Raw genomic sequence first — 17,789 nt, 5'->3', positions numbered from 1 at the left:
GAGCAACTCGCTACACATCCACCAGTCACGGGCCTCTCGCTCGTCCTCTCTCTGTTGCTTAGCTTTCTATCGGCCATATTTATTCAGCCGGGGCGAGGCGTAAAGTGAGACGCGATGGTTGTTGTGAGACCCGGGGTGCCCTGAACCATTTGGATGAAGGTCAAGCAGCTCGAGACCCCCCGCCGCCCTCACACCCACCCCTTCACTCATCATACTTCAAATGTAAGCACGTCATTCACGCTGGAGCTGCCAAGACATATAGTACATACTCCCTACATACGTCATTACGCGATGCACACGCTGAATAATTTATAGCTCCTTGCCAGTTCTGAAAGACCTTTTTCAAAAATAATCAGCTCCCGTCAAGCATATCTACAAATAACTGATGACGTTTTATGTATAAGTGCCAAAAGATTGATTTTCCATCTAATGTTTACGTCATAGGAACGCCAACATGTAAGTATGTCATAAATGAAGTGAGCCAGCAAAACTCAATAGATACACCATCCAAATGTCTAGAAAGTCAACAAGGCAATGTAATCTGTTTTTTTAAACACGTTTTGAAATACAAATTAATTTTCACATAGATTCAATCCACTTAAATATTTTAAATCATAACTTATTTTCAGAATTAAATAATTATTTTACTGTATACTGTGTCCATAATTAAGATGTCCCTTCATATTTCAGGACTTTTACGTCTGACTAACCTAAATATTTCAGATAAAAATGTAAAAAAAAAGTCTTGATGGAATTTAAAACATGAGTTTAATATGAATAACACAAATATTCAAAATAAAAAGGGCAAAAATATTGACTGCCTGTCTCCTGTTTGTTCTATCAATGCCAACGAATGTGTGTTTCTGTATCTAGGGCGATATAAATAAACTTGTCATGATTTGACATGAAATGAAGTGTCTTTACTTTTCAACATTTGTGTTTTATAGTGAAGGCTTGTAAAAAGACGCCTTCTTGTGGACAATGGGTGCAACTGTCTCGGGTCAAACTGGAAGAAGACACAAAAATAAAGAAAACGCAGAAAAGGTGAGTGTTTTAAAATGTATATGCGGCAAATTGTTGCCGTTGATTTCTAAAACAACAAGCTCAAACCAAGTGGGTGAATAAACGTTTCAGTGCATTACCTACAAACGCCTACAGGGGGCGACATAGCGACAAGGTAATGGCAGCAGCTTTCTGTGATTAAAAAGAAAATTATTATACTAGCTAGTTAAATAATTGCTTACTCTGGATTTAACTTAAAAATATTTTTATTTATATTGGATGTAATGTATTCAGTAATCTACGTAAATATTTTTTCCCCTATAAATAAATAGATGACTGGTGGCATTAAGTCAACTCCACTCCCTGTTTTTTATTTCCCCCGTGGGCCTTCCGCTCCCTAACTCCTGCATGTCCAATATGTGACGCATAAGTGCTTGCAGTTGGACATCAGCCGCTCACCTGGCTGACGGGGACTCAAGCTAATCTCAAATCCGATTAGGCTCCTTATTGACTCAGTCCTGCTTTTATGTGCTTTGGAAACAACTGAAATACCGACGGCCTCTTTCATTCTCACTGCATCAGGGAACAGCAATGAACTAAATAGCTAGACAAGTCATAAATGCCCAAATAAGTATCTCTCAATGATGACCTCATCAAACATTTTGGTTCATTTTCAGCTTTCAAACTTTACTATACATTAAAGTATTTGGAACAACTTGATGTGGAGGAAGCCACGTTAAAAAGCCAAAGGATGACGACAGACACGCTCCAAATATTTTTGTGAGAATTACATTCAAATCACAAATAGTTTTTTAGACCACCACACACACATAGGTTTGCTAGGTCAGGGGCATGTTAAGAGTCATCTCATGTCCGTGCATGTGAAAGCAGTAAAGAGCATAATTGCCTTGATCCGTTTTTCGAGTTAATCGGGAGCCTTGTGGCTCTCGCTGTGTGTCGGGCCTCCTTGACGCAAAGTCAAAAGACGAGCAGACCTTTTCTTACACAAACTCTAAGTGATTTTATTAGTTCTTCCCGTTTTCTAAACACACAGCCAATATACACACATTTACATTGATATTTATATATTTATATATTTAAATAGACAAAGTACATTATATTAAAAAAAATGTTTTTATCGCCACGTTTTCTACACTATGTACAAAGACCGCCCACCCCGTTGTTAAATATAAAGAGACTGAATAAACTTCTGACAGGGGATTGTGGATTGCTTTTGGGGAACAAAATATTTAGCTGCCAAATTTATTTGTGGTATCAACAAAAATAATTTCCTCTTCAATTGGCTTATGAATGTGTTGCGTTTCTGCGACAGGGGGGTTGCATAGTAACCACCATCCCCATCCAAATTTCTTTGCCCGGATCTCATTTGCATTTAATGTCTTACATTCCCTTGGTTCACTACGCCTTTGTTTTCACTACTGCAAAGAGCCAAAAAAAAAAAAAATCATCTCACAAGTCCTTTCACTTCCATTTGGGCGTGGTGGCGGTGTCAGTTTTGGCAGGGTGTGAGGGGAGTTGATAGATCGCTCAGCTCACAGTGGCTACGCCGCCCTCTTCGCCCCCTTCCTCCACTTTGCCGCCTTTCATGGCCTTCATTTTGGCCATGATGTCGGTGAACGTCTCCTTGACCGTCTTCTCCAGGAGCCAGCCCTCGCTCTCGCTCTCCGGGTCTTCGGGGTTGGCCAGAGTGGACAGCGAGGTGTCAACGTATTGCAGGCCCACTGTCACGGCGATCTGTGGCAAGACGAGGAAAAGGTCGTTAAAAAGTTTGTTTTGTCCAGTAGACCAACAATAATACATCCACTATGACTTCACTATCTGCCAGCAGAGTTAACTTGCATAACTATTTCCAATCTGGATTTCATCCAAGTGGATCAGCTTCCAGGGAGTCGCCCTCCATACAAGTTTCTACTGTCTGCTGGATTTGAGACATTACCTAAAAGCGTCTGCAGCCAAGACTAGATTCAGGATATCGTTACAAGGGAGATACTGAAGGGAAGGAAGAATTATTATTAGGATGTTTAGGGAAATGAGGGAAAACAGAGGAAGGAAGTAGCAGATGGGAACGCCAAGTGTTGCTCACCTTTCACCATACATTGTGTTTCAAAAATATTTTGTTTATACCAGCGCCCCAAAAAAATGTTTTACCTTCAGCCTTTTTGAATTAATTTTTTATAATTGAATAATATGTATGATTGATGGTGTCATTGTTATATGTTCCCTGACCTCTAGCATGGTGACCAGCAGCACCAGAGCGCCGATGGTGGCCATCATGCCACCATAGTAGGAGAGCAAAGCATCACGACAGCCGCTCCTCCACACGTTGAGGTCCTCGGTGTGGTGGTCGTAGCTGTAATGCGCCGAGTTGTTGGTCATCTGCAGCTGGATGCACGGCCGCGGCGAACCCGGGTTACAACAGCTGAAGGGCACGCCGTCCATCAGGTACTGGCCGTCCACGTTGCTCCCGATGCGGCTAGGAACCAAACATTCCATTTTCATTACTGTCTATAAAATTTACAGTTGAGAGTCAACAATGCAACGCAAAGTGCAGAGTGACATTTATGGGTCAGAGTCGGAAGCACTTAATCCAGAACCAAACCGAGTAAACCTCTTTAATTGTGCAGGCAATGCGACATATAGGTCGGGGTGTAGAACTGCAACCAATTTGGGTCTTGAAAACAATCCACTAAGTGAAGCTCTTAAAATGTTTAATCAGTCACATTTCACCTCGACCTCATGTCATCAACGTCAACACACTTTCCCTTCTTCTCAATATAACTGCAAAGCTGTAAAAACTTCAAATTAGCTTTCCTGGAGTCCTGCAGGGATGATTGGAAAGGACACTGATGCTTGAAGCGCTAATCCCAGCGATTTAACAGTCATGGTCTGGGAACTTAAAAGAACTGGCACAGCATGTGACGAGTGTTTTGATTATTTTGCACTTCGATTTTAAGCTAAGATTCCAAGCTAAAAAATCACAACAATATATACTGTACCGACTGTATATAAATAAAACTAAAACTGTAGCTGAAGTTTGACCAAAATATTTGTTTTGAAAGTAGTAGACTGACAATATAATTTTCACGTTTAGCCATATTTTTGGTCAAAACTGAGCATTTTTGATTGACCTGTTCTTATATTGGCTTTTACCCGCAAGGGTACCTAATATTACGGTCAGCACAAATGTACTTTAAATCCCCTCTTGTGCTACTTTGACCCCTCTTATCGGTTTCTGCACTTAATCCCCAAACTAGCCTCTCATACATCACTGTAGCAAAACTGCCCAGTAACCTCCACTCATTTGCTGATTTACCGTCGGCAATTTTGTCACGCTAATCCGAGAATAACATACCTGCCTTGACCTAGCCTCACCCTAAATCCACTTATATTGAACTCCGCTTCAAAGTACCACCGCCTCCATATTGCTTTGGGTCAAACGATTGGTGTTGTTTCTATTTTAACACTATCAAAACATCGACCTAGATTTACAATTTCAATCGTTCAATCAGATTGTAGATTTGTTGCGACTATTTCTATAATTGTGAACTGACCTTGGCGGTATGAAGAGGTGAATTACCGAATACAACTCAAATGACACGTTAAATTCATAGGAAGTCCACTTACTCTTTGACCTCCTTGGAACTGAAGTCCAGGTAGCGGTTGCTGACCCACTGGATCTCGAACCAGTCCTTGTAGTTGTCGTTGCCACAGCAGCGGAACTCCATCTGCATCAGGTCCAGCGTCCGCTTCATGTAGCAGCGTCCCGGCGTGTCTGTGTCCTTGTAGTAGCGCATGCCGTTGCGCAGGCCTTCGGCCAGCGTGAACTGCAGCGGGATGCGCATGACGAAGCACAGCAGCGCTGTGAGCACCAGCAGAACGTTGAAGACCACGCACCCCACCAGAAAGGTCTTGAGCATGGGCTTCCACTTGACGAACTTGGTGGGATCCAAGGAGTCGTAGCAGACCTTGCCACCGAAAGCGTTGATGCCGCACGCCAGCAGGCCCATCAGGATGAGCAAGTTGGGCAAGAAGTGGCTCTCGTTGTTGTCCATCAGCTCCGAGCGCTTACGCAGCTCGATCTTGAAGAAGAGGCCCATGCTGAAGACCAGTACGCCAGCCATGACGGCGAACCAGAAGAGGAACCATACACTTTGGGCGAGCTTCACTCGCTTTTTCAGATCAAACTTGACCTTCATCAACGCCATTGTTCAATCAGAGACCGTTAGATCCTAGGAGAACTTCGAGATGGTCTTTTTGAATAACCCAGTCACGGTTTGAACTTCAACAATTTCCTTTGGTGCATCAGTAATCCATCAGCAAGTATTCCTGTCGTACCCCGGTGAAGCCCAAGTACGTTATTGATTCAAAGCGAGCGCCATTGCTCCCCAAATCTTCCCGGATTCGACGCCTTCACTTTGCTTGGATTTCACCCGGAGGATTTCTGCGAGGATTCTCATGACTAAACTCACCAAGATGCAGTACGTCACGCTAAGCTCTTGTAAGCGGCCTGATCCAATTTGTGAGAAAAAAATCCCCCAGCATAAGATGAGCCCGATTTGACGCCGCAGTCCCGGGAGCCTTAATTGGTTTGAGTGATCACGCGGGTCGCCTTGGTTACCTTCATGACAGGATCTCTGAAGATGAGCGGCAAGGAAGCAAGGCTATTCCTGGCGTCATTCACAGTTGCAGGTCTGCAGGTTCAAGACTAAGCGGATGTCTTATCTGCCAGCGGCCATTAAGACATCAACATTGTACTTCACCATTTCAGTAGCTAAATACACTTCCTGGGTCAATTAGAGAATATTCAACTTGACGATTGAGGATTTTATTGATCAACAATACCTCGCCATAGTGAGGCTTGGAACTGAACACCCTTAAAGGGCAGCGGGCTATGAGCTTAGACTAAGCCACATGTTGCAAGAGATACTGAAAGTGTCACAGAAAGATAGACGTTGGCACCTTGGATCTGTATTGATTTAATAAATAATAAGACAAGCTTTATTACAGGTGTTATAAGGTGTTTAGTTCTCAATGCATTCTACATTTTAGCTATAACTTAGTCATCGCACTTTGTAATTTAAAGGCACTGAGGAGACACTAGGGGTCCCATGTGGTCTTCCGGTCTGCTTCGGGAATAACCGTCCAGTTAGGTGACGGCGTCCCTACGGCAAGCCAGTTAAAGTCATCCACCTGCTCCCAATTGTTACAACTTCGGTCCAGCTCAGCCGCGCCGAAGTCTTCATCCAGGTTGGGGTAGGACCAGGTGTATGGTGCAAAGCGGACGCCGTGACAGTCCTCCACGATGGCACGGCTGGTGACGTGCAGGTAGACACAGGTGTCTTTGGTGTTGTGGGTACGCAGCTGCTGGCAGGCCACAGCCAAGGTGCTGCTCTGACAGTGGTCCACAAACACTGAGGTGGCCACAGGCCCGCATAGGATCTCGCAGCGGTCGATGTGCTTCAGGTGCAGCGTGCTGGGCGTACCATAGAGACGCACCTTGCAGTTGGACAGGTGGGACAAGAGCACATCTTCTTTGTTGATCTCTTCTGCGGTCTTCACGAGGACCATGTCGCTGATGTTAGAGATGCCGCACTGTGGACCATCAGGGTCTCCATCCACTTGTGCAGCGCTGCGCTCTACAGATGGAGACACGACAGCGTCCTTCACCGTGGCTGTTGACGTTTTGGTGAGGCCCCGAAAGCCGAATTTCTTCTTCGGCATGGCCTGCTCCCTTGTTTCATTGAGACGTGTCTGAAGCTTCTGAAGGGCCATCTGGACTTTCCGTTGGTCGTAGGTGGTCAGAAACACCATGCTGTCGTTGAGATACTTTTGCAACTCTACAGTTTTGCTCGAAGCTTCGTCCAGCTTCTGCGCCACCGCCGTTTGGTCTGCGTCAGAGCAGGCGCAGAGCAGCTCCTCGACAGCAGCCAGCTCGTCGTTGAAGGTGCTGAAAAAATAGACGACATTCTCCTTGGCGTCCGATTGGTTCTCTTTGGCTTCTTTGCGCCGCTCCACGTCCTCAAGCCTTGCTTTGTTCCGTTTCTCCAACCGCTCCTTCATTTTAATCGCGCTTTCCAAATCGCTCGCTGGAACAACTTCATCGGGAACATCCATGTTGTCGCTTGGTGATGACGTCAGTTTCTTCTTCTTCGCTCTTGTTGATATTGATGGCGTCCTGCGCCGCCTGGCGGCACTACAACGTAAACAGTAAATATAGACTGCGTTTTTGGCATGAGGTTTGTCTTTAATCAGTTATATTATTATCCAACTATCAGTAAAAAAGTATTGTTTTGTCCACGGGTACATTGCATAGTTGTTTCAAAATAAAATGACAGTTCTTATTGAAACCAGGTAGTGTGTATATCACCAAGTCAAAAAAAACCTAAAATGACAAATAAGAAAGAAGTAATACATATTATTTTATGGATTATTAAATGAAATGTTAAAAATATATTAATTTTGGCTTATAGAGGAACTGACTGACACCGGGAGAGGCATACAACACAGAAACCTCTGTCTTGAAGGGAGATGGGTGTATGACAAAGAGACAATGGACATAAAAGTGAGTAGCTTGCCTGTGAGAACAGTTTCGTAATTGAGTCGTGACATGACTCGCAAAAACGTTCGATTTAATTATTACATTACTGTATGTTTTATAAAGTACAAGCATTTTTTGCGTGTGGTACTTGGTAATAAAAATCAAGGTTTTGGCCAGCAGGGGGTAAGCGTGCTCGTTTGGAAACAGACTGCAAAAAAAGATGATAAAATTGGTATGTAAAACTTTCTGTCCTGTGTATGAAAGATGAGCACTCGTCCCAGGTAACATTTGCCACACCTTTATATACAGGCACTTGTCATGAGTGACGTCACGCATCACAGGCCCGCCTTCTACTGTTGGGAAAAGTTCACCAATTTCAATCAGGCGTGGTTTTTCAATTCAGTGTATATTAATTTCTCTTTTTTTTTTGTCTGTACCAGATTCCCCCCATCATGTCAACTTTTATTATGGCACTAGCAGGATTGTGGAACGGAGGGGAGGGGGGCCGCCGGTGCTGCTGTGCCCTCCTTGAACTTGTTCTTCCAGCGGCGCGCGCGCTAGCCCCCACAGCCCGTGCAGCCATGGCGAGGAAACCCCGTTGACAAGGCACTGCTTTTTCATGACGGTGAGTTCCCCCTTTGAGTGTATTATCATTTTGGGATAAAAATTGCAAGGGAAAAAACACACACGGCCTCCTTCCCTCTTCCTCCTTCGGGGAGGGTTAGGGAGACAACTTTGAAAATGGAGCCGAGGCAGCACAGTGTGGGGAGACAGGAGTGAGGCGAAATAACACGAGTGGTGGGAGAGAGGGAGAAGAAGGAGGAGGAGGAGAAGGAGGGGGCGAGCGAATTAAAAGTTGGCCAAATGGAGATATTGGGTTTCAAGTGGAGTGGAGAAGGGAGTAAAGAAAAAAGGGTTTGCCTCAGCGACTCTTTATGTTATGCTAATCGGGATAAATATTTATAGATTCGTTTTCCGCCAAATTGCGCCTTCAAGAAGGGAGGGCGTCGACGACAAGTCGCCAGGCTAGCTAACCGAAAAGTCTGTCGTTTGGCCGTCAAAATATCTCCGGATTCAACGGAGCCGACTAGGACGAGGACCGGGTTCGACAGAGAGTTAACCCGACTGGCCTAGCTTTGGCTTCGGGGGAAATGTGACGTTTTACGCCGCTCGGGACGAGTGGGGAAAACCTTGGCCAAAACGCGTCAAGGCAACCACGTCGACTGGCCACCGGACTGCGATTATGTCGATTCTGTGCTATTTTGGGAAATAAAAGATTGCACGCTGCACATTTTACTCATTTTCTCGGCTCTTTTTTGAGGCGTTTTTGACCAAATGCGTACGGGACAAAATGGCGTACAAGCAAAGGCGATTTGAAGGGCAATTCGAGCTTTGTCCTGCACATTAGTGGCACCGAAGCTGGATTGTAGTTGTCCTTGATCCCGAATGACGATATATATTGTTCCGTAATGTTCTGCTTAAACGATCTTGTATAAAGGACACACTTTCACTATTTCATTTTTTTTTCTCATGACGCCATTTCAAACGACACTCATTGTTCCTCGGACGCGACGCCATTTCGAACTCGTTCTTGGGTTTCATGTTAGACCTTTGTTAAATTCATCTTAAAATAAACGCATTCCTTTTAAAGTTACTGCAGAGTTGTGATTTAAATGTCGTTTTTTGCAATTTTTGCATTTCTACTAAAATTAGAAGCACCTTTGACGATTTTCAGTAATATACGATTTCTGCAGTGAAAATAGCTCTTACAACATTACCTTGAGCTCTGTCGATCAGACTGGTTCATTGAATCAGTCTGAGCAAGGCGTTGCACATACAAAACAACAGTCTGGCTTTAACAGCAGCCATTTTGTCAGTTTATTTTGTCCAGTGTTGAAAATGTAACCCCAGCCACGCTTTACTCACTGTAGTATGTAATAAGCATTTCCTTCTTGCTCTGAAAAAAATCCACATTCCACATTGCTCCTGAACCCATACACACAAAAAAAATCCAAACGTGAATGTTTATACTCCTCGAGTGATGACATAAATTAGCAGGCCTGCTTGTCCTTTTAATTCTTTGCTACACAATACACTTGATGGCTAAAATAAAGCCAGCAATCCATTATGTCTGCCCTTCGAGGTTATTTAGAGCATAGTGTGCTTACTTCCACCCAAATGCACTTTTTCACCATGTGGAGGTGATGGGTGGGAGTAGTGTGTCACAGTACTAATGTTCTCTGAAGGAAGGCCACACTGCTCTCCTATGGTGATATATTGCATTGTCTTTTTAGCTCTCCCATACTGTCTGCTGCCTAACTTAACACTTGTCATTTTGTGGCACCCCTGCAGCCCAACCCTTTACTGGAAACAACAAGGGTGTTACATGACTGGATCCATGCAGCCCGACACTAATCAGTGAGTGAGGCAAAGTTGTGAATACACACGTTTAATAACATTTACTCTTATAGGGCCAAATAACTGAATACAGATTAGGTGTCTTATACGTCTATAGAGGTCAAGAAAGTACTCAATTTTCTAAAGTAGAAGTACAGATATTTGTGTAAAAGTAGAGGTACTCTTATGATGCTTTAAATACAGGTTAGAAAGTACAGACTCTGGAATGTACTGAAGTACAAGCAAATAACAAACATAATAGTATTAGCATCATGTCAAGTAAACTGTTTTAAATGACCTAATGAAGCAAACTGGGATTGTATAAGAAATTAATGTTCAAAAGTGGCTTTTATACATCTCACCTTAGTCATTCTTTGTCTTCAGGTGTCATGGATGATGAGGACGATCGCCATCTTCTGGATTTTTTAGGGTAAAATATAAATTTGATGGCAGCATTATTAGAAGCAACCAAGCATAAATGTGACCTTGACAAAGTTATTTTGTTTTCAGAGATGTGGATGCATTTAATGACTATCTACACGGCAACAACAGCAAGTCCGTGAGTGGCTCTTTAAAAAAAAAAAAAAAAAGATTTACAGCCACACACATTTGGCATGTTTACGTGGAACTTTGAATTCTTGAGGTAGATGCTAGCGTGTGTTTTTCCCCCATGCAGATTGAAGAGGACGATGTAGCCAATGCTGCATATGGCTCAGATGCATCTTTCTTCTCTGGTGATGCTGTGAGTGTAAATTTTTTTTAAATATAATATTATTCCAAAGGAATAAATTCATTACCCTCCATTTCCGTTCCGATTCCACTCATTAATCCTTAAAACCACCAAAGTGTACAATACAAATAAACAACAAGTAAAACACTATGAAAGCCACGACACCCTCCAAAATTCTTCCTCAGTTCTCTAACTGCTTTGTTTTAGGAAAATACTGGACTCAAAGATGATTCCTCCTCAATGGCGGAGTTTGGAGGTGATCCGGCTGGAGACAGCCTACATCTTTCCAGCAGTCTCTCCTTCATCGAGGACCAGCTGGGGACTGGGAGCCCTCCTGGAGCCGGCGTCGACCTTGGTGAAGACCAGCCCTTTGACATCCTCCAGAAATCCCTGCTGGAGGCTGACATCACGGAGCAGACATTGGCACAGGAGGCCTTGCTGGAGACGCAGCCCGCACCCACCCTCGTCCAGGCCCCTGTGCCCCTCCCGTCCCAGAAGGTCTCTGGGGGCTACGGAGGGGGTGTGGTCACTACACCGGCTGCGACATTACCAGCTGGACAATTCCTTCAAGGCGTGTCCCCACTACCTAACGGTTCCACGCAGCACATTCAGGTGTTGGGGTCGTTCGGGGCGGGAAGCGGAGTCATGACGCTGAGTGGTCTGGAGAGAGCTCCTCAGATTGTGCTGAGGCCAGCAGGCCCCATCGCCGCTGCGGGCTCTCCGGCTCCAGGCGGGCAGGTGTACGCTCCTACCCAAGGGCATCTCGGCCAAGTGGGCTTTAAGAACATTCCCCTCCAGAACGTCATCATTCAGAGAGGTCCGGGAGGAACCCAGACACTTGTTAGGCCGATCCAGCCTAAACCTCATCAAGCTGGAGCTCAGACTGTCTTCAGTTTACAGCCCACGGTGTCCCAGTTGGCAAATGTGACTAACAGTGCTACACCGCAGTACACCGCTAATGGCCCCATGGTAGTCGATCAGCAGCAGGCACAAGCCAACATACAAACGGGACAGTTCTTGCTGCCCACTTCTTTGGCGGTCCACAATGGCCCCCCTGTGGACCCTGCTGCCCATATCAATGCCCACAACGCAGTGCAGATTGTCGCCGGGCAAAAATTTACAGCGCAAGCAGGTGGGCAGCTCATTTTGAATCAGGGCCCTGCAAGTGGCGGCACGGCCCAAACGTGGAAGACCGCTGCAACCACCACAAGCGCACCGGGACGGCTTGCGCTGGTCAGTCAGGCGCAACCCTTGGGTAGCCCCGTGCAGCGCCTCCTAGTGACCCAAACGGCCAACTGTACGTCGTTGTCCCCCATACCTAACGCGGTCACGCCTGCACAAGAACACAGACAGGTGAGGATAGCACTCGATTATTGCTTCCTTAGCTATGTTTGGAATCACGACCCTAAAGTGTATTCTATTGCCAGTTAACGGTCTGATCTTATGAATCACTTCCTGACTTCCCAGAACGCTTCTGGCGCTGCCGTCAAACAAGTGCAGCTCAACGCACAGAAGAGGCCCGCCCCAGCGCCGCTTACCAAAGGAGGAATGTGAGTTCAATCTAGTACAACAATAGCAATTAACAACAATTTGAAATGATCAAGTTATAAATGTCAAGTTTGTCGAACGATAGGATTTTACAGCAGCTAAGGGAACATCACGAGCGGGTGGACATGCCCGATCGGCGACACTTTACATCGTTCAGTGATGTGCTGCAACGGCTCCTGCCCTACCATGTGTTTCAAGGCACGCCACCCAGCCAGGAGGAGTTCTCTCAGGGTATCTTGATTTATTTTTTTGCCATTTTGTTTTTTTGAAGCATTTTAGGCTAATCTGTGCTTTTTTTTATTGCTAGTGGATGAAGAGTTTGAATCAGTTGCAACGCACGTGTTGATGAGGACGCAGGCCATGATCAATAAGTACAGACGACTGCTTTTGGCTGAATCGGAGGTATTAGACACGTGTCATTTATATTTTGCCAGGCAAGTCAGGAAGTGAAGTCATCCTCTTTCCTTTGTAAGCAGCATTCCAGTCCTTCATCAGAGATGGTGATGATCGACAGGACCTTCAATCAAGAGGAGCGCAGCTGCCTTACCCAAGACAAGCGCATGCTGCTTGTCGATCCAGGTACTACCAATTGTCCACTGCCTTGTGTCTTGAGTCCATGGAAGGTCTCACTGTCTCTGTTCTTCTAGACGCTTTCTTGGAGGATTTCTGTTGTGGGCTGAAATCCAAACGTTTGCAAGATCCTGTCCCCTCTCCGCCACCGCCGCCCGCCACACACTCCGAGGAGCCGGCTAACAGAACAGACTCCCAGCCTGGCTTTGGAGACCCAGGTGGAGGCAGTGGTACTCCACTTCAAGCTTCATCTGCAGCCAACAAGAACATCCTTGAGCTGAAGCGATCCCAGCAGCAGCAGCACTTGGGACAGGAAGGTAACCACTCATCTTTTGCGGCATCTGCAGGGGGTCACACAGACCAGCCGCCAGCCTTGCCGCTACACCTGGACACAGACTCTGCTCTGGAGGCGGCCGTCAACAGCATTCTGGAATGTTAACAAACCACAAGGAGGTTCGTTCTTGTTCATTTGTCCAGTTTGTTCAGCTTTTTATGTAGCACTGTTATTTTATTTTTGGCAGATACATGGGGTCCTCAGTTTACGACTTGACTTTAGTTTCTAGATAACCTGAAATTGTCGGAAAGTCTAGTTGTCTATTACCTACACTAATCTATTCATAGAGTCAGAATCACCGTAAATATTTAATTAAAAACACATTTAGGCTATAAATATAAAATAATTCTCATGATAAACCGTAAAATCGGCACTGACTGAGTGTGCCTTATTGTGCTGTGTGACGGCGTTATTACATCACTCCAAAAAAGAATTAATTTTTCACCGTGCGTAACCTCGGAATGTCACCATTACAAGTATAGGAAAAGGTTTGGCTATCGATATAAGACAAAGTACAATACGTAAGCGTGCTGGGTGGCGACAAATTCTTACGCTACTACAAACTCATCATAATCATAACTGCGGTCAATATTTGTGTGAAGCCCATAAATGAAAAACAAAACAATGAACCCCACACACGGCACTTTGTGAGCGTGCCTTATTGTGCCGCGCGACGCTGTATTCTTACGCTGCTATGCAAACTCGTCCGTTACGTGCCAACCATAACCTCGAAATGTTAGCATTACAGAATGTGTGGATGAAAACACTTTTAAGTTGTTAGAAAACAAGCGTACAACAGTTAGTACGGTAGTGACTGAGCGTGCCTTCTCGTGCCATAATTATCATAATAATGACCACTTTGTGTTAGGTGTATGTCATAAAACGAGGACCCCCCCGTACTCTGAAGACAGGCACTTCTTATAATTACCCACAATGTTGTGGGAATGTGCAATTTAGAGGCTCCACAATTGTTTTTTGACGGCCAGTTTGCTCGCTTTGGCAACTCCGTGCCTCCTCCCCGGCTTTTATTACGAAGGGTTTACATGAAGAATCCTACATTTCTTTGATGAATTGCACTAAAAGCCGTTTACATGGCGCACACAAGCGTCACGTAAGCCGCCATGCCCCCCTCGCTCACTTTTATTTGGCATTTTCTTTGCCCCCCCCCTTTTCTTTTGTACCTTAAAGGTACGCGAGCCCCTACACATCAAACACGCAAACTCGCCTATCATTTCAATGTGTTTGCGTTAGGGGGAAGATTAATCCTCAGATTGAGGATGTTACTTTGTTCATATTTTTTTAAACAGTGTTTTTATTTACTTTGGTTTTAAACTGGAGAGTTTGTCGATTGTATGCTTTGTCTTGTTTAGTTTTTTTTTTGTTTTTTCGCATCAGCAGCACAACCAAAAAAAAAGCATCTTTTGTTTATTTCAAACGGGACTATAACTAATTTAAGTTGTTACACATTGAAAATCAAATGAGTCAGACTGAAGAAATTTAATCCAGTCCATTTCTGCCAAAGTTTAAACCTGCTAGTGAGCTTCAACAGCAGATTGAAGGCCTTTTAAAAAAAAAAAAAAAACATTTTGTACTAGTGTTTAGTGCATATGCCTCATAGCTCCGAGGTTCAGGGTTGAAATGTATACATTTGCATGTCCTCCTTGGCATACTCTGGCTTTGTCCCACATTTCAGATAAATGCAGTTTAGGTTAATTGATGACTGTAAATGGTCCTTAGTTGTCAATGGGAATGATTGTTGGCTCCAGCTCATCCGCATCACTTAGGTGTACTGGCGCTATAGAAAATTGATGGACGGATATTCACTCTTCTTCTATCCGCTTGCTGCGCATTAAACAAAATGTCTAATTATGGTTTTTAAGTAAGGATGGAAGGATTTTTTTTCCCCGCTTTCTATCCGTATTGTCTGACTTGATCTGTATAGTTTGTTGTTTTGTATAAACAAACAAAAATGAAAAATATTTATAATTTTTCTATGAAAGAGGAGGAAAAAAAAGAATGTTTAAAAAAAATGAGAAAATGGCAATTATTTTGTATAATTTAGACGTCAGTTGGTCATTGTTGTGTTGCCCACAGCAACAACAATAAATTCATTTTGAATACAAATATGACGGCGAGTCTCTCTTGCTATTCTGGTCAAGCACATAACAATATCTGTGCTGGCATAGGAGGAACTTTTAGGTTGGAAAGACCCAAAAGATACAACATCTGGTCTAGAAAATATTATCCATCTAAAAAATGTGCCCGTTCCCTTTTAAATTTTATCAAGCTAGTACGCGTGATGCATGGCGCAACAGCGACACCCTGTGGAGATTTAAAATACTGTCAGGTGGGTGTGAATCGAATAAACTGACTTAAAATAGACTGTAAGGTGGCAATTGTGAATAACAGACAGAAAGAGCCGTACACCGCGTAATTGAATCTTTTTTATTTTTCCTCAGTGAATTATTTGTAGTTGATATAATGCAGAATAATTCTTAATGGTACTTCCTCCAGCGCTCATGCTCTATAAAAACAAAACAATTAAACACTTTAACCCAAAATGTGACACTGTAAAGAGACAAGTGTTCATATGTATACATACTAAGATGAGGATACGACCAGACGTAGCCGAGCATACAATATCCGGCCAGCAGCATGCCAATGCCGCCCACGCCGCCTTTTCTCACGTCGATATACTTCCTGTAGTACCACTGCCAGCCTGTAAGGGGCGCACAGTGCAGCTTATGAGAGGTACCTAATGATGTGGCAGTTAGTTGCGAGTATACAGTATTTCTATTTATATTTTACCTCTCAGCATCATTTCCGCCGCGTCTCCCGGGCAGCGTGGCGTCTTGCAGGCCAGCCACTCAGGAAGCTCCCGCAGTGTCACCTGACCTAGGCTCCGTCCTGCTTAACAAACTTAGATGATGTCAGTATCATGATTATAAGGAAAAAAACAACAATTGGGCTTTATATTAATGATTTTGTATAATATTTATGAGTGGAACAGCTTGATTTTTTTTTTTTTAAACAAGTTATACGGGGATTGTAATTCACATTTACATACAACAGCAATTAACTACATTCATTTGTACTGCCACATACTGACCTGATAGGTTGTTTTTCCTCATTTCTATTGTTGCTGCTGTATCTACAGTTTTGGACTGAAAGTTCGAAAGGTGTCCTGGCAACACTGAAGTGAATTCTGTCTGTTGAAAACCAACTTTAGATGTTTTGAGGTCGGGCAGAATTGAAGGCTTATAGGAGGTTGCTTTGGATCCACTCACATTATCTTTAAGCGTAAGTAGAGAGTTTTTGTGTTGTATCATGATATTAAAACTAGCTGGACTTAAACCTGATTTAGTGTTCGTTTGAGTAGTTTCAATGGAAGGCCTGTTGGTCTTGGCCCGGCCCAATGTGCTGCCAACATGCTGGACTGTAATCCTGGGCATTTCCTTTCCGACGGCCATTTCTTTTTCTGGGCACTTGATTTGTTTCCCTTTAGAGGCACTTTTGGGTTTTTGGGACTCTGCAGATGATTTGGACTTGGTACTCGCGGATCTTGAAGGTACTGTCTCTAGACTTTGTGGAGCTGAATCCGTACCTGGAGAAGTTTGGCTGGATTTTGCCGCTTCTATTGTGGCACGGATGCTCTTTTTCTTTGGCTTCACCTGTGGCGACATATGTCCACTTTTCCCAGGTGCTTCTGGTGATGTCTTCTTATTGAGCTGTGGCGTTTTCTTCCCCTTTATCTTAAACGAGTCTGCTTCTAGCTGTCCTGGTGGCGAGGACACCATGGGCTCATGGTGACTTAAAGGTATCTTGGCTGCTTTGCAGTAGGGCAAGTGACTCTTTAACCGCTTGAAGGATTTCCCACAGAACGGACACACCTCTGTAGTTGGGAGGAGAAAATAAACTATGAATAGAATTTTCAAAAACCGCATGTTGATAATTGCACATGCTGCTGTCATATGCTGAAATTAGTAGCAATTCCCTTCAGGCGCTTTTCAAAATTACAATACTCATGCAACTGTGCATCCATAAAGTACTCAGCACTTTGCTTTTTCCACATACAGTCTTATGCCATACTGGTTTATATATATGCTAATATGAATATTAGCTATTACTACTATGAATAATACCAAAATTACTAAAAGGAGTAATAATTCAATATTGGAAATACGTAGTTTAGGTCACGTGACTGTCGTTATCGAAACTTACCGGGGCTCATTTTGCAAGTGGTTACGAGAAAAAAAAAAAGAATGTAAGTTATGTTTAAAAAAGACTTCAAAACGTGAATTCAAACTGGTACAAGTAGTTCATGTTACAAATGCAAATAACTTAAGCGTCAAACGCGGATTTGCGTTCACCGTCATGTTATGATAGGCGAATGGAAGAAGGACCCAAGTTGTATTTAGGTGGCCAACTAGCGGCCTAATCAGAAATGTGTGGAATTTTTATGTATAAACGCGGTTTGTCATTTTAGGTACCTCGATTGATGGATTGTAATTTACTAAATTAAATGTGATCCATTTAATTTACGGGTGTGACGTTATTTTGATGTATTAGTCAGGCGCATTTCCGGTTTGTCGTAAAAAAAAAAAAAAAAATCCCCTTACCAAAGTGAAAGTGATCTATCTTTAAGGTAC

The 17,789-nt window shown here is 43.8% G+C and overlaps 4 protein-coding genes across 11 annotated transcripts; 1 reads left to right on the top strand and 3 right to left on the bottom strand.

The window, feature by feature from the left end:
• Positions 1 to 2,302: 2,302 nt before the first annotated feature.
• Positions 2,303 to 5,838, bottom strand: prph2a (peripherin 2a (retinal degeneration, slow)). The gene is made up of 3 exons (XM_049760157.2): positions 4,648 to 5,838; positions 3,250 to 3,496; positions 2,303 to 2,757 (listed from the first exon to the last, which is right to left on the bottom strand). The coding sequence occupies exons 1-3, from the start codon at positions 5,226 to 5,228 to the stop codon at positions 2,551 to 2,553; spliced, it is 1,035 nt and encodes a 344-aa protein (XP_049616114.1). The 5' UTR covers positions 5,229 to 5,838; the 3' UTR covers positions 2,303 to 2,550.
• Positions 3,317 to 15,264, top strand: bicral (BICRA like chromatin remodeling complex associated protein). Of its 5 annotated transcripts, XM_049760136.1 has the most exons (13): positions 3,317 to 3,465; positions 7,494 to 7,585; positions 8,002 to 8,186; positions 9,914 to 9,979; positions 10,343 to 10,388; positions 10,469 to 10,517; positions 10,635 to 10,700; positions 10,896 to 12,041; positions 12,156 to 12,238; positions 12,322 to 12,467; positions 12,544 to 12,638; positions 12,710 to 12,815; positions 12,884 to 15,264. In XM_049760136.1, the coding sequence occupies exons 5-13, from the start codon at positions 10,348 to 10,350 to the stop codon at positions 13,243 to 13,245; spliced, it is 2,094 nt and encodes a 697-aa protein (XP_049616093.1). In that variant the 5' UTR covers positions 3,317 to 3,465; positions 7,494 to 7,585; positions 8,002 to 8,186; positions 9,914 to 9,979; positions 10,343 to 10,347; the 3' UTR covers positions 13,246 to 15,264. The 5 variants fall into 5 exon arrangements, with proteins under 5 accessions (XP_049616093.1, XP_068505629.1, XP_049616095.1 ...); XM_068649528.1 differs by having other exon boundaries at positions 7,494 to 8,186; positions 10,469 to 10,513; XM_049760138.1 differs by having other exon boundaries at positions 7,494 to 8,186; positions 12,713 to 12,815.
• Positions 5,980 to 9,700, bottom strand: tbcc (tubulin folding cofactor C). Of its 2 annotated transcripts, none has more exons than XM_049760148.2 (2): positions 9,340 to 9,700; positions 5,980 to 7,216 (listed from the first exon to the last, which is right to left on the bottom strand). In XM_049760148.2, exons 1-2 carry the CDS (start codon positions 9,366 to 9,368, stop codon positions 6,121 to 6,123), a joined length of 1,125 nt encoding a protein of 374 aa, XP_049616105.1. In that variant the 5' UTR covers positions 9,369 to 9,700; the 3' UTR covers positions 5,980 to 6,120. The 2 variants fall into 2 exon arrangements, with proteins under 2 accessions (XP_049616105.1, XP_049616106.1); XM_049760149.2 differs by having other exon boundaries at positions 5,980 to 7,207.
• Positions 15,265 to 15,571: 307 nt separating the features above from the next.
• On the bottom strand, positions 15,572 to 17,679 carry si:dkey-21c1.4 (mitochondrial nucleoid-associated protein 1). 3 transcript variants are annotated; one of them, XM_049760152.1, is made up of 5 exons: positions 17,362 to 17,517; positions 16,250 to 17,032; positions 15,949 to 16,050; positions 15,743 to 15,859; positions 15,572 to 15,664 (listed from the first exon to the last, which is right to left on the bottom strand). In XM_049760152.1, the coding sequence occupies exons 1-5, from the start codon at positions 17,369 to 17,371 to the stop codon at positions 15,636 to 15,638; spliced, it is 1,041 nt and encodes a 346-aa protein (XP_049616109.1). In that variant the 5' UTR covers positions 17,372 to 17,517; the 3' UTR covers positions 15,572 to 15,635. The 3 variants fall into 3 exon arrangements, with proteins under 3 accessions (XP_049616109.1, XP_049616107.1, XP_049616108.1); XM_049760150.2 differs by having other exon boundaries at positions 15,572 to 15,859; positions 17,362 to 17,679; XM_049760151.2 differs by having other exon boundaries at positions 15,572 to 15,859; positions 15,949 to 16,047; positions 17,362 to 17,664.
• Positions 17,680 to 17,789: the final 110 nt, after the last annotated feature.

Source organism: Syngnathus scovelli, chromosome 21, assembly GCF_024217435.2.
Source record: "Syngnathus scovelli strain Florida chromosome 21, RoL_Ssco_1.2, whole genome shotgun sequence".
In the NCBI taxonomy this organism is placed as follows: Eukaryota; Metazoa; Chordata; class Actinopteri; order Syngnathiformes; family Syngnathidae; genus Syngnathus; species Syngnathus scovelli.
Note: the sequence above shows the minus strand (reverse complement) of the source record. Positions and strands in the feature narration are given on the sequence as shown.

What these genes read in the sequence shown, in the direction of transcription:
- prph2a (XM_049760157.2), bottom strand. Translation starts at nt 5,228, where the DNA reads ATGGCGTTGATGAAGGTCAAGTTTGATCTGAAAAAGCGAGTGAAGCTC. An exon ending in AGTTCCAAGGAGGTCAAAGA is followed by an intron (nt 3,497 to 4,647) that starts GTAAGTGGACTT and finishes TTTGGTTCCTAG; the next exon opens with CCGCATCGGGAGCAACGTGG. An exon ending in TGCTGGTCACCATGCTAGAG is followed by an intron (nt 2,758 to 3,249) that starts GTCAGGGAACAT and finishes GTCTTGCCACAG; the next exon opens with ATCGCCGTGACAGTGGGCCT.
- tbcc (XM_049760148.2), bottom strand. Translation starts at nt 9,368, where the DNA reads ATGAACCAGTCTGATCGACAGAGCTCAAG. An exon ending in TCTGATCGACAGAGCTCAAG is followed by an intron (nt 7,217 to 9,339) that starts GTAATGTTGTAA and finishes TTTACGTTGTAG; the next exon opens with TGCCGCCAGGCGGCGCAGGA.
- bicral (XM_049760136.1), top strand. Translation starts at nt 10,348, where the DNA reads ATGGATGATGAGGACGATCGCCATCTTCTGGATTTTTTAGG. An exon ending in CTGCACAAGAACACAGACAG is followed by an intron (nt 12,042 to 12,155) that starts GTGAGGATAGCA and finishes CTGACTTCCCAG; the next exon opens with AACGCTTCTGGCGCTGCCGT. An exon ending in CCAGGAGGAGTTCTCTCAGG is followed by an intron (nt 12,468 to 12,543) that starts GTATCTTGATTT and finishes TTTTATTGCTAG; the next exon opens with TGGATGAAGAGTTTGAATCA.
- si:dkey-21c1.4 (XM_049760150.2), bottom strand. An exon ending in GAGGAAAAACAACCTATCAG is followed by an intron (nt 16,051 to 16,249) that starts GTCAGTATGTGG and finishes AAGTTTGTTAAG; the next exon opens with CAGGACGGAGCCTAGGTCAG. An exon ending in GGCGGAAATGATGCTGAGAG is followed by an intron (nt 15,860 to 15,948) that starts GTAAAATATAAA and finishes CGCCCCTTACAG; the next exon opens with GCTGGCAGTGGTACTACAGG.